This window comes from Thamnophis sirtalis, unplaced genomic scaffold (assembly GCF_051295495.1).
Source record: "Thamnophis sirtalis isolate CommonGarterSnake01/CBP01778 unplaced genomic scaffold, rThaSir2_p1.2 scaffold_1, whole genome shotgun sequence".
Taxonomy (NCBI): domain Eukaryota; kingdom Metazoa; phylum Chordata; class Lepidosauria; order Squamata; family Natricidae; genus Thamnophis; species Thamnophis sirtalis.
Genome location: NW_028261381.1, coordinates 105,429,386 through 105,442,976, shown reverse-complemented (window position 1 = coordinate 105,442,976; position 13,591 = coordinate 105,429,386). Strand labels below are relative to the sequence as shown.

Here is a 13,591-nt window from a genome sequence, read left to right as displayed (position 1 = left end):
ACTCATCCATTGAGATAGTCATCCACCAACCCTTCTCAAATCCAAAATCAGGACTAGAGTGTGTAGACATCATAATTCTCTTTTCCCCCCTCTACAGTTCAATATTCCACACATCCTCTTCTGCTCCTTCCTTGTTTTATTGTAATTCAGGAAGAGCAGGGTAAACTGTAATCTATGAAGATCTATGTATATTTGAGATGTAGGAGGCAATTGTTACCTGCACAAGAGAGACTGAGGTGACAATTCGAGGTTTCATCCCGGGATTAACCCAAGAGGCTTCTCCTAGCCTCTTTGCTGCTTGGCCATATTCATTTGGCTTCTCTTACTCCCGACCTCTCCCGTCTTGATACAGGATGGAAGATGCCTCTTTTTTCCCTTCCTGTTGAGGATCTTCTCAGTTTCAGAGACTAGAGAAACCCGTGTCTTTTGCAATGGGATCTTCTCTGTCCAACTAAGAAGGAAAAGCACTAAGGAACCTCCAATGTCCATTCGGTAGGCGACTGGCTGAACTGACTAAATTTCCGCGTGGATACAGCCAGGAAAGGCGCAAGAGGCGAGTCTAAATTTTCAGCTTGGCTCTTGAGGGAAGAGGGTGAAGAGCGCGGTTGGAGCCTTTTAACCCCGAGCTAAACAAACCAGAATTGGGCCCGGAGGGCGTGTGGGGGGAAAGCACTAACAGCTTCTCTTTCCAGGCTTGGTTCAGGCAGAAGAGAAATGCCTCCGGCTCGGCTATGAATAGACTCCGGTCCGAGTGACGCTTTTCCCCCCGAGAAGAGCCGTCCGAGAGACGCTTGTGCCCAAAGAAAGCCGCGGGCTGGTCGCCCCCCTAACCTGGTTTCTTCGCTGGAAACTGCCAGGGGCCGTGACGGCGCCTCACGAGCGCGGCCTCCCCCGGGATCCCGTCACCGCCGCCATCGCTACTGTTTGTTTTCATCGGTTTAAGGCAAATGAGGCAATCGGGGCGGCACTTTTCACACGGAGTCGAGATTATTTTCCCCTCCTCTTGTCCCGTAGTTTGATTTCTGCCTCCCTCGAGAGGAATTAGGCCGCAACGCTCATAAGTTCATGAATAAGAAGGCCCGGGTGCAAATATTTTTTTAAAAAAATATACATACATCCAAAAATCATACTTGTGAGGAATCTGTGTTTGGGAAACAGCAGCTTGTGCGTCGTGCGAGAGTGGAAAGCTCCGCCTGGCTTTCCCGGCGCTGAGGAGAAAACCCGGAATCGGCGTTTTTGGCTACTTTGGACTAATCCTAGGATAGGGAAAACGAGGTGAACGTACAAGTTCTTCTCCTCCCACCGCATACGTTTCTTTCTTTCTTTCTGGATCGTATATCCAAGCACATCCTTCACAGCCTTAGGCAGTGCGGGGAATGCAGTCCCTTACACCGGCTTTCGGTCCCCCTAAAAAATGACTTCCAAGCAAACCCTTCCTTGACCATGACAAGAGCCTCTAAGGGGCTAAGGGCGACTGATGAAATGCTTCGTGCTTTAAAGCATTCTCTTGTGCCACTTAGCTGATTTCTGTTTGGGCCGCTCATTTCAAAGTAAGTCTTAAGTTTGTATCACAAATACATGAATATGGAATATGAGGTGCCCATAGTCAGCTATAGTTTGTTTGGAAACGGGTTAATTTCATGTTTCTCTGCCCTTCTCCACCATCCATTTCCAGTGCTTTCTGTTCACTTTAATTAAAATTGGTTCTTGCTATCTTAATCTAAGACAAAAGTTCCTCAAAGTGATCAGTATTGATCTTCAAGGGTGGATGGGATTCTCTGTTGTTATTGTTTGTAGTACTATTAATTCAAATGTTAATTATTTTCATATAATGTTGGGGTCTGTGTGTCAATGAACTGTCTGAAATTTCATGAAGGGGGTCAAGATTTGGGGATCCTTGGTCTAAGGACCACAGCAAGTAACCGGCAACACATGCTAGCTCAAAATGCGGTTGCGTGGTTTGTGGCTCAGTATGTCATACAAACAAGTTTTCTACATAGTAAAACAGGTGTTGCCAGCATCATTATTGAAGGTCCCTTTGTTCTCCAAACAATTTGTAGCTTGAGAAATGTGTTTGGCTGCACAAATAACCGCTCTAAATGTGCAGATATCTAACAGTACAGGAATTCACAATAATGGATTATGCAATTTGTTTAAGTATATAAAGTTAAAGGTAAAGGTTTCCCCTGGCCAGTCATGTCCGACTTGAGGGGCAGTGCTCATCTCTGTTACTTAAGCCGAGAGAGCCAATGTTGTCTGAAGACATGTTCATGTGGCCAACATAACTATATGCTGAGGTGCACGGAATGCTGTTACCTTCCCACTAAAGTGGTACCTATTAGTCTACTAAGATTTGCATGCCTGAGAACTGCTAGGTGGTCAGGAACAGGAGCGCACACTGTCACGCAGAGCTAGGTTCTCGAACCTGTGTGTGTTTTCTAGCTAACAAGCTCAGTGTTTTTAACCAGTGAGCCATTGTGCTCCTAATTTAATTATACACACACACACACACACACACACACACACACACACACACATTCAATAATAAATATTTTCAAACAATTACTGTAATGTTTTAAATAAATAATTAAAATGTTTAGTACTTTATAAACTTTGCAACTATATTAATTATATTTTAGTAGGAACTCTAGAGGCTAGGAAAAACAATGTAAGTTAGTGAGGTATGTTTCTAACGCCACGTTATGTCTAGAGGCAAGCTGCTGAGGGTTCAAACAAGGGCATGGTTAAGTATATTCAAATACTGGCTAAAGATTAATTTCCAACCATAAGGTTTGACCTCTCTTATTTTGTTTGACATATGTCATTCTACCTGGAAGGAACAAATTGGAGGTAAAGTTCAAAAATTAGGCTAAGCACCAGAAATAATACTTCTGAGGTTAAAGATATATTTAGTTGGGGATATGAATGTCCATGTATTTTTGCGTGTAGATTATGACCTCTTAGATGAAAACACATATCATTGATATCAAATGTTAGATTGTATAGATCTGGAAATTAATATTTAATGAGGAAAATTGTATAAATGATCACAAGTTATATGGTATATAAATTGCACAAAACTGGAGCAAACAGATTAATGTTTAGGAAACATTTTCCTAAACTTGTTTGACTGATTTGGAGAATGTAAAATATTACCAATTTCTTATGGAATATATAAACTTTCAAGTTTTATATGTGACTTTGGGGCAATATTAATTGTATATTCTTTAATGCTAAAACAGTGAGTCTCAACCTTCCTAATGCCACGATCCTTTAATACAGTTCCTCATGTTGTGGTGACCCCCAGCCATAAAATTATTTTATGTTTTCCATATTTTTTCAAAAATATGTGTTTTCTGATGGTCTTAGGTGCCCCTGTGAAAGGGTTGTTTGACTCCCAAAGGGGTTGCGACCTACAGGTTGAGAACCGCTGTGCTAAAATATTTCCTGGCCCTGTAAAATTTTAACTTAAAAATCATTAAAATTTTACCAGACAGATTGCTATAATTCATCATTAACTGGAGGTCAATAACAAAATCTTATGGAGACCTCATTTTCTTCTTTTTCAGTAAAATGTATTTAGTAGGCATTTGGCACATGATACTGTAGGAAATCTTTATTACATATTGTATCTTTTGCTTGCATTTACAGAATTTTATACAGTACTTTGGTTTTACAGTAATAATATCAAATAAAATGAGAGTTCCTATATATAAATGAATTTTCCGTCATATTCAAAAATTGTGCTATTTAAGTCAATGTGATTTATGTTGAACTAAAGTAGAAAGAAGAGAAGGAAAATTGTGCGATATGCTGTATTTTCTTTTTTGCTTTCTTTTGACTGCATTCTTTTCCAATGAAGGTCAACACAGAGAAGGAAGATAAATCTATTATGGCTATTCCCATAGCAGTTATTGATTGTGACCTCTTGCTATATGGACGTGGACATAGGACACTGGATCGCTTCAAGCTGGAGGATGTTACTGATGAATATCTTGTATCTATGTATGGATTTCCACGTCAGTTCATTTATCATTTGGTGGATCTTCTAGGGGCCAATCTTTCTCGTCCGACTCAACGATCCAGGGCCATCAGCCCAGAAACACAGATTCTCGCTGCATTAGGTTTTTATACTTCTGGTTCATTTCAGACTCGCATGGGAGATGCCATTGGCATTAGCCAAGCGTCTATGAGTCGCTGTGTTGCCAATGTTACTGATGCCTTGGTGGAAAGAGCCTCTCAGTTTATTCATTTCCCAGAGGATGAAGTGTCAATACAACTTACGAAAGATGATTTTTATGGGCTGGCAGGTATGCCAGGTGTACTAGGATTGGTTGATTGTAATCATGTAGCAATAAAGGCACCCAATGCTGAGGATTTATCGTATGTGAATCGGAAGGGCCTTCATTCTTTAAATTGTCTGATGGTGTGTAATGCCAGGGGAAGGCTGCTAAGTGCGGAAACACACTGGCCAGGAAGCCTGCAGGACTGCACTGTGCTTCAGCAGTCGGCTCTAAGAAACCAATTTGAAGCTGGTATGCAGAAAGATGGCTGGCTACTTGGTAGGTTCGTGCTGATTGCTAGTCCTCTAAATCTGCTTTGAATAAAATTCTAATTGATTTATTGACATGTAAAGTAACCCAAACGTAGTTGCATCATAAAATACCTTTTATAAATATAAGTGTAGCTTAAGATGTATATTTTGTTCCCTTTACTGGGATTTCAGATTCAAATATCGGTTGCTGAAAATAAAAGTAAAATCTTTTGCTATTTACTAGAAATCTCATTTTTTTTCTCTTGATTTTATAGGTGATAGTTCTTTCTTTCTTCGCACCTGGCTAATGACTCCTCTGCATATTCCTGAAACACCTGCAGAGTACAGATATAATATGGCACATTCAGCAACTCATAATATTATTGAACGAACATTCAGAACACTCCAGGCTCGGTTCCGTTGTTTGGATGGATCAAAAGGGACATTACAATATTCTCCAGAAAAAGCAGGAAACATCATCCTTGCTTGCTGCGTTCTTCATAATATCTCTTTGGAGCATGGGATGGATATATGGTCTTCCTCATATTCAGAACAAGTGGAACATCCAGAGGAAGAATATGAGCATATGGAATCTCTTGACTCTGAAGCTGACAGAGTTCGCCAGGAATTATTGCTTACACATTTTGGTTAACCAAATTTGAGAATATCATGTTGGTTTTAAGAAAAAAAGATAGAAGGAAATATAGTTTGAGGATTTTTTAAATAGAATTTGCCAAGAGGATAATATTATTTATCAGTACTTTGCAAAAATAACATTGAATGTGTCTATCTCTAAGTATTTTGATTCTATTGTACATGTTGCATCTATGAAATACATGGTTGTCTTCAGTGTCCATCTTTATTAAAAATAATTAAATATATACAGTAACATGAAATCTAATAGGTTTATTTTCCTGATAAAATGCTTTATTTTAAAGTTTTGCAAAATGTGAAATTTTGTTTTATTTGAAATTAAATTCAAAATAATTAAGTTCAGATGGCTATTTGCAATTTATTGCTCACTATCGCGATTATATAATTTATTTAGTTGCATAATTTAAATTTCATTTTAGTTATCAATTACTTGTGTAAAATAACATTTGTGTTGAAGTGTGATAGAGTTCTAAAAAGATGTGTCACTTCAAAATTCGTATTCTTTTATATTAGCATCTTGGCATTACCCTCAAGAATGTAGGTCACAAGGATTATATCAAGAAATATTTCATAATTTGTTTTTCCCTCTGTGTGACACCTATGAGCAAATCTGAATACACCTTAAACGACTATGATAATTGCCAAAAATCTGTGAGAACTTAAGTTGTTCCAAAAAAGATCTAATCATCAAATAATAATTATACTGGTAGTAGTAATAGTAATAATAATAATTATTATTATCCTACAAAACACAAATAATAATAAATAATCCTACGTAACACAAAAATATGTACCACGCTTTACATCCACGAAGTGACATTGACAGGTTGTACTTGCCAAGAAAAATAGGTGGCAGGAGGATATTGCAAATCCATCAAATTGTAGAAGAAGAAAAACGAAGTTTGAATGATTATGTGAACCAAAGTACAGAAAAATTGCTGCAGGCTGTGAAAATGGAGAACAGCATAAAAACAACAGAAACAAAGGCATAATATAAGGAAAAACAGCTGGACGATAGATTAAATAGATGGAAAACCAAAGCTTTGCATGGACAGCACTTGAAAAACATTGAAGGAAAATGTGATGACAACTTGACATGGACATGGGTTAAGATGGGAATTATCAAGAAAGAAATGGAAGGTTTAATACTGGCTGCTCAAGAACAAGCACTACAAACTAATGCCATGAAAGCAAAGATACAAAAATCCCCTGACAACCCAAACTGCCGACTTTGCAATAACAAAGTCGAAACTGTTTCACATTTAATATGTGAATGCAGCAAAATCGCACAAACTGATTACAAAGCTAGACATGACCGAGTTGTTAAATTAATCCAGTGGTCATTATGTAAAAAATATGATTTTCCTGTATCCAGAAAGTCATGGGAACATAAAGTGGAAAAAGTGATCGAAAATGAGAAGGTGAAGATCTTGTGGGACTTTTGAATACAAACAGATCGTCATTTGGAGCACAACACGCCAGATATCACAGTTGTAGAGGGCTGAAGTGTACAGTTTATTGAAATTGCTGTTCCATGAGACGCCAGAATCGAAGAAAAAGAACTAGAAAAAATAATGAAATATTGCGATCTGGCCATCGAAACTACACGGCTATGAATGAAGCATGTAACAGTGATACCCATTGTCATCGGGGCACTTGGCACTATGTCCAAGAATTTTACAAGATACACCAACAAATTGCAGCTTCCTGCAATAACACCAGCGGAACTGCAAAAAACTGCGCTACTCGGAACATCTTATATTTTAAGGTACTTGGTTGATACCTAGTACGCTGGCAGTAAACCGTATCAACCATTAGCACCAGTCACTGGTATTTGTGATGCATTTTTGAATGTTCAGTTGGCTGAATTTCATGTTTAATGAATAAAGTATAAATTGTTATTATTATTATTATTATTCAAGCACATAGAGAAATCTCACTTTATTTTACACTGGCCAGATCTCACCTTGACTACTATATCCAGTTGTGGCAGTGCACTTTAAGAAAAAATTGGAGAAATTGGAAAGGTTCAGAGAATCACAAGAAGAATGAACAGAGAACTAGAAATTAAATCCAATCTCTTGAATTTACCATATTTTTCGGAGTATAAGACAAACCTTTTCCCCTCAAAAAAGAGGCTGAAAATTTGGGTGCGTCTTATACACTGAATACAGCCATTTTTGCCTCCCAAACCCCCGCCCCCTTCACCAAAATGGCCGTGCATATCCTTTAGGAGACTCCTGGGGGCTGGGGAGAGCAGAAATGAGTGAAAAGCAGGCTGTTTTTTTGCTTAATTTTGCCCCCCCCCCCCGTCCCCAGGAGCATTCTATAAGCCTCCTATAGGCTACGCATGTCCTTTTTTTGACAAAAAAATGGGCCTGTTTTTGTGAAAAATGGGCCATTTTTGCTTGTTTTTGGCCCCCCTCCCCAGGAGCACTCTACAAGCCTCCTAAAGGCTATTCATGCCCTTAAAAAAGGGGGGGAGGTTTGCAAAAAAAGGACCATTTTTGGGAGGTCTGCAGAGTGCAAAGGTTTTTTTTTAAAAAATACTTCTTCAAAATCTTGGCGTATTTTATACTTCGGTGCGTCTTATACGCTGAAAAATACAGTACATGCAATTTTAAGAGTAGGAAATATTACCCAGAGAAATGATTCAACTCTTAGACAGATATCTGTCACAGGTGCTTTAATTTAGATTTCTGACCTGCTTCACTGGACTATAAATGGTTCCTTTTACTTCATTGATTCTGTAACTAACCTAGCAAATCTAGATCATTTAACTATTAAACCTAAAGCCTGTGATTAATTGGGCTAAGAATGCAGATGGTCCTAATTTAACAATTAGTCATTCAGTAACTGAACTTGCAATTAAGTTACAACTGATCCTTGAACTTGTGGATGTCAAAGTGTCCCTGTACTTGATTGTATGTTGATTGAACAACCAGCTTGGATTTCTGACCAGCACAACATCCCATGGTCACGTGATTGTGGTTTGTGATCTTCCCTGCCAACTTCTCACAAGTAAAGTTAATACTAGATGCTGCCAGGAAGCTGGAAGTACCATAGCAATCATGTTAAGTCCTTGCTTATTGATCCAGATGGCTCTCTCTAAATGATGGTAACTGAAGACTGCTGGAATTGCCATTGCTAAGTTGTCTGGATACATTATGCTTTTTGATTGCATCTCAGTTACAAAAATCCCAGTCCCAAATACTTTGGAGTGAGGAGTACTTAGTTACTACTAAATAACTTCTTTATTAAAACAATTTATAAAGCTACATACTTTGTGAATGTGACGCAGGGCAACTACAATATCTTAAAATAATTAAAATAATATTGGCAAAAAATAAATAGTCTCTGAGGATAAATCCAAATAAAGCGATTAAAAGAGACAACAAGCCATCTAATCTCCTGATCTCCAGGCCCTGGAACATACCCGAGTCTTCAATGCTTTACAAAATGTTAGTAGAGTCAAGGCCAATCTGATTTAAAGCTGTATGGAATTCCAAAAAACAGGTGCTACAACAGAAAAGATATATTTCCAAGGTCTCACATGATGACATCATTTAATTGAAGGAACCTGAAGCATGTCTTCCTGTCAGTGAGATGAGTAGAGACAACTGGGGAGAAGTGGTCCCACAAATAACCGAGTTCTATGCCATGGAGGACTTTATAGGTAACAACCAGCATCTTGAATTCTACATGGAGGTACACGAGTTAGTATACTTCGTGGAGCAGAGGTGAAATTGTATTTTGAAGGTTGTTGCTAGATAAAAAAAATGTTGCTAAGAAATTTTAAAAAAGCTTTTAGAAGATTATAACCAGACATTTGAATGGCATGGATAGTTATGGTAGCATAAAGTTAAAATTAATGTGGATTTTAAAAATCATTTTAACATCATTGGTGGTCTCTGGCCTTCATAATTTTTTTGCAGACCTTTCAATTACCAAACTAGATAACATTATTAATGCTACCATAGTTCATTCCTGGGGTACAAATATTCTCTTGAAAAATCATTTTATTAGATGTGCCATGTTGAGAATATGAAATAGATATTAATTAAGTTTGTGTCAAACATTTATGAGGCTCTCAGTACAATAAGTACTCCATAGAAGAAAAACAACAGGCAAAGACAAATGATTAACATACCAGGAATTATTGGAAAAACTATCAAGGGAATATAAGATTAAATCAAGAAAGCAAGGAACTTTCTTGAAAATAAGTATGTGTACCTTTTTGTTATAAAAAGTAGCAAAATAAAATGCCAAAAAAATGTGAGATGCACATAGTAATTTTGTCTATAAATTTTCAGTATGTTAGGGAAATAGAATATGGTGAATGTTAAATAAATGTGGGATCCTTGGTAATCGGAGTTTTCTTGCAGACATTTCAACACCAAACTGGATAACATCACCCATGCTACTATAAGAATATTCAATAAGAAATACTTTTATTCTACATTCTATATTTTATTTTATCAATTAAAATACATTTTCATTTATTAATTAGCGACATCTCCACACAGAATTCTTTTAAAAGACAAATGAACAGCCCCATAGCATAATATATTTTAAAATTACACGAGTGAGTTTTCTTTTTAATCAGAAACTATTTTTTTTATCTTTTGAAAGAGAGGAAGGAGAGAGAAAGAAAGAGGAAAACGTGAAGGGGGAAGCATTGGTTATTGTTATCTTCAGGCTTTCCCCTCCCCTGATGTTTGGCGAGGATCAAATGACATCAGGACTGAAAGATCTACGTCTTGCAAATCCCGCTTTTCTCCTTCCTTTTGAAGCTCACAGAAACCTCCTTCTCTGAGTCCCGCCCGTCAACTCCGCTCTCCTTTCGACTCCTCCGCTCGATTGGCTCGGTGCTCGTTCGCGACGGCTCCAGACTCGACTGCGAGGTGCTCGGCTAGGCGCACTGGCCTTGATAGTAACCCGGAGAGGCAACGACGAGAGAAAAGCTGCATTGGGGAAGGAGAAGGCGGGGGAGATCGTCGCCGGATTTGGGTTGCTTTCCCTCCCCCGCCCCCCCTAAATCAGGTGCTGGTCAGTTTGGTAACCGTCGCCCCCCTCCCCAAGGGAAAAAAAACGAAACGTCCGGCCGTTTTTGGGGGGCGTTTGAGTGCGCCGCCGGGCCTTGGTCGCTCCCTGCCCCAGGTAGGCTCCGGGCCTAGAGACTCTGGGCCTGCTTCCCCTCCTCATTTGGGAGAGGCCAGAGTGGCGGTTTTCGAGGGGATGGCGGGGAGGGTTTGTGAGGGCCCAGTGGGCGCCGGAGGTCGAGTCGCCTGGGCTACGAGGCGGTAAGGCCTAGCCTGGCGTCTTAAGTCCTCCAGCCCGCCCACCTTGAGCGTCCGTCCTTCGGTCGAGGAACCTACCCCCGCAGCCCCCCTTTCCTCTTTTCCTCGGCCAGGCTTTCAGGAATATCGGTGCCACGAATTGGTGGTGGGGAGACTCCTTAGGGCCCACTGGCGGATATTTTCGTGGCGGTCAGCGTTCCTCCGAGCGGGAGGCCTCTCTGTTTTAAGAGGCAAAACTGGCTGGCTTTGTTTTTTTTTGAAGCATCTTCTGGCATATTTTAATCCTCCCCGGTGGGTTTTTGGTTTGTTTTTAAGCACACGTAAATTACACGTACATAATCTTTCCTGCTTCCTTCTGTTCTTTTCCTTTTCCTGCTTCTCTGTTCCTCTTTGAAGGCAGAGATGGATGGGGTTGTTGTTTTGCTTTGGTTCCCGAAGAGAAGAGAGTTTGACCTCCTGCCTTGCTAGAAAAATTCTCACAAGCTTTCCCCCCCTTCTGTTCTCTTTTAGCAAGAGGTGTTTTTTTAAAAAAAGTGGAGGTAACCCTGTGTGTATTTATTTTAATGAGAAAACACAGTGAGACATAACCTGTGTAATGACAATTGCAGGGTAGATCGACTGTTCGCCTTTTAAAAGAAGGTTGCTGCTCATTGTGGGACAATAAATGCAGTCTCGCCCGTCCCAATCACCCCAACATCATATGGTAAGTTACATTTGTACTGATGCAGCTTCTTTTATATAAAAGGAAACAATGTCCTTTTCTTTACTATCTAATATCATTCCTGCCAGAATGTATCCAAATAAAACTTCTAAAAAATTGGATCTTTTTGGAACAATTCTAAAATAAGTCCATCCCCCCCAACCATCGTTTTATGATGTAATAATATGAGCTGCAAGGATCCCAGCACTACACCTCAGTTGGGGGGAAAAAAACCTCAATGTGTTGCCAATAGAAAACTCTTATTTTCCTGTCAGTGTTTTTGTTTTTAATAACACCAGTAAATCTAATAGAACACCCTTAAAGCATAAGGGTACGCTAATACTAACCCTTAAGCAAGAAAGCTTTAATTCTTCTGCTTCAAGGCATTTTACCCATTATTTATAAAATCCATGTACTTTGAAAGATTGTATAAATAAGCCCTGGGGTTCGATCTAGTCTTGTCTTCTCCTGGATGTAATATAACGTAGCTTGGGGAATTCTGTGGTAATGATAAAAAGTACAGTTTTTAATATTTTAGATAAAGTACTTGCAAGTATATTTTTGAACATTCATTCCAGGTATCCTCCTCTCAGCTTTGAATATACAAACAAAGCAGCTTAGGAGCCATGTGAAGAACAGACCTTTTTTGTAGAACTATTATCCAGTCTGGTATTTGGTACCAATATTAGAATATAATTCTAAATATTTTCATGTTTTGCAAAATTGATTTTAAGGGGTGGTGTGGTGGCTGAGCAGTTTAAGATGTTTAAGACCTGAGCTCCATGGGATGGGGTATGGGGTGAGTCCTGTTCTTGCCCCAGCTCCTGCCAACCCAGCAGTTTGGACGCAAGCAAATGTGAATAGATAAATAGGTACCACTTCAATGAGAAGCTAACAGTGCTCTGTGACGTCATGCTGGCCACATGGCCATGGAAATATCTTCGAACAGCACTGGCTCAATGGCCTCGAAACAAAGATGAGCACCATCGCCTATAGTCTGCAATGACTAGCAGAGTAAAATATTCAGGGATCCTTTACACACAAACACATGTGTATGTGTATATCTATATGTATATGTATATGTATATATGTATATAATCGATTTGATGTAAGTTATGTTATTTTTTAAATCATCTTGAACAGATCCATATTCTCTTAAAATTTTGGGGAAAAACCAAAGGTTTCATGGAACAGAATTCCCTCAGAGACATAGAATACTCCCAATCAAACTTGCAATGGCATGCAGTGGCATGCAGGGAAAAGTTATATCCTAATATTGGTACCAACAACCAGACTGGATAGAGTTCTGTGAAAGAGGTTCTGTTCCAAGTTTGGCAAATAGAATTGAAAGTTGCTTTCAAATAACTTTGTGTTTAAATATTGTAGAGTTGAAAGAAGAATACTTGGAAAGAGCATTCAAATATAAACTTGCAAATACTTTACTGGCAGTGAACACTTTACTTTTATTATTCTTCACTGAATTTCACTTTGTAATTAGCTCATAATTTTTAAAATTGACGTCATTTAAAGAACTTTTAGTTTATCTTCCCCAATATTTAATTTAGGTTAGTTATATATCATCTTGAGATTTCATTAAGATGTGGCCAGATGCTTAATCCTATTTAAAAAATATATAATTTTGTATACTGTTTTTATCTTGTTTAAATATTGTTAGCTGTCCAGAGTAATGTATTTGATTTTTAAGTAGTAATTTTATTAAATGTTATTAAGATAAAAGTTAATACAAGCTAAAAAAAGGAATAATAAAAAACAAAAAGTGCAGTAAATAAAAATAGAAAACAAAACAAAGAAACAATGTAGTAAAGAAAAAGAAATATATAAAAAATGATTCTGCCCTTCATCATACCAAGTATAAACAACTTTAGTAAATTATCACCTTTAAAATACCACAAAGGATTACTTCCCATATTTATCTATAAACAAATCCTTAAACCTTGTCATTCAGTCCCAGTCAACAAAATTCCATTAAGGGTTATGAGAGATAACATACCTATTTTAACTTTGATAAATTAAGTAAATTAATTTTATATTCTTTCATTTTTAACAATCTTGTCTTTAATCCCTTCAAATAATGTCCTAAAACTTTATTTCTTTTCATTATTTCTCTTTTCGCTTCTCACAAAATTAACCAGTCTCTTTTGTAAATCCAACATAGGAAAGTTATCCAGGTCACTCTTTGAATTTGTTATTTGTGTATGCCTTTTAATTATTAAGACATAGCCAGTTTCATTATCCAGTCTAGCATCTATTTCCATATCATTCTTGTAGCCTGTGATTTTTAAATCCACTCTCAGATCACTCTCAGTTGTGTCTGGTAAAACTTGTTCCTGTTCTATAACTTCTTTTAAACACTATCTATAAAATTAAGTTCTGGATTTATTG

The 13,591-nt window shown here is 38.1% G+C and overlaps 3 protein-coding genes across 13 annotated transcripts in view; 2 read left to right on the top strand and 1 right to left on the bottom strand.

Annotated features, from left to right (window-relative positions):
* Nucleotides 1-924, bottom strand: part of ATG13 (autophagy related 13) — a 30,334-nt gene extending 29,410 nt beyond the window's left edge. For all 6 annotated transcript variants that reach the window (XM_087720296.1, XM_087720302.1, XM_087720316.1 and 3 more), the window contains exon 1: nt 218-924. The gene's annotated coding sequence lies outside the window, so the exon portion shown is untranslated. The remainder of the gene's footprint in view (nt 1-217) is intronic.
* Nucleotides 925-1,055: 131 nt separating this feature from the next.
* On the top strand, nt 1,056-5,530 carry HARBI1 (harbinger transposase derived 1). 2 transcript variants are annotated; one of them, XM_087720287.1, is made up of 3 exons: nt 1,056-1,275; nt 3,863-4,562; nt 4,810-5,530. In XM_087720287.1, the coding sequence occupies exons 2-3, from the start codon at nt 3,893-3,895 to the stop codon at nt 5,184-5,186; spliced, it is 1,047 nt and encodes a 348-aa protein (XP_087576413.1). In that variant the 5' UTR covers nt 1,056-1,275; nt 3,863-3,892; the 3' UTR covers nt 5,187-5,530. The 2 variants fall into 2 exon arrangements, with proteins under 2 accessions (XP_087576413.1, XP_013925994.2); XM_014070519.2 differs by having other exon boundaries at nt 1,057-1,550.
* A 4,524-nt stretch (nt 5,531-10,054) lies between these two features.
* The window catches only part of AMBRA1 (autophagy and beclin 1 regulator 1), a 137,487-nt gene continuing 133,950 nt past the window's right edge, over nt 10,055-13,591 (top strand). The window contains exons 1-2 of one of the 5 annotated variants that reach the window (XM_014070546.2): nt 10,055-10,231; nt 11,097-11,191. The gene's annotated coding sequence lies outside the window, so the exon portion shown is untranslated. Of the gene's footprint in view, nt 10,349-10,666; nt 11,192-13,591 lie in introns of those variants that run through there. The other 4 variants (XM_087720259.1, XM_014070575.2, XM_014070582.2 and 1 more) reach the window with 4 other exon arrangements.

Coding starts and splice junctions, on each gene's coding strand:
- HARBI1 (XM_087720287.1), top strand. CDS start 3,893: ATGGCTATTCCCATAGCAGTTATTGATTGTGACCTCTTGCTATATGGA. Junction 4,563..4,809: donor GAAAGATGGCTGGCTACTTG/GTAGGTTCGTGC, acceptor TTGATTTTATAG/GTGATAGTTCTTTCTTTCTT.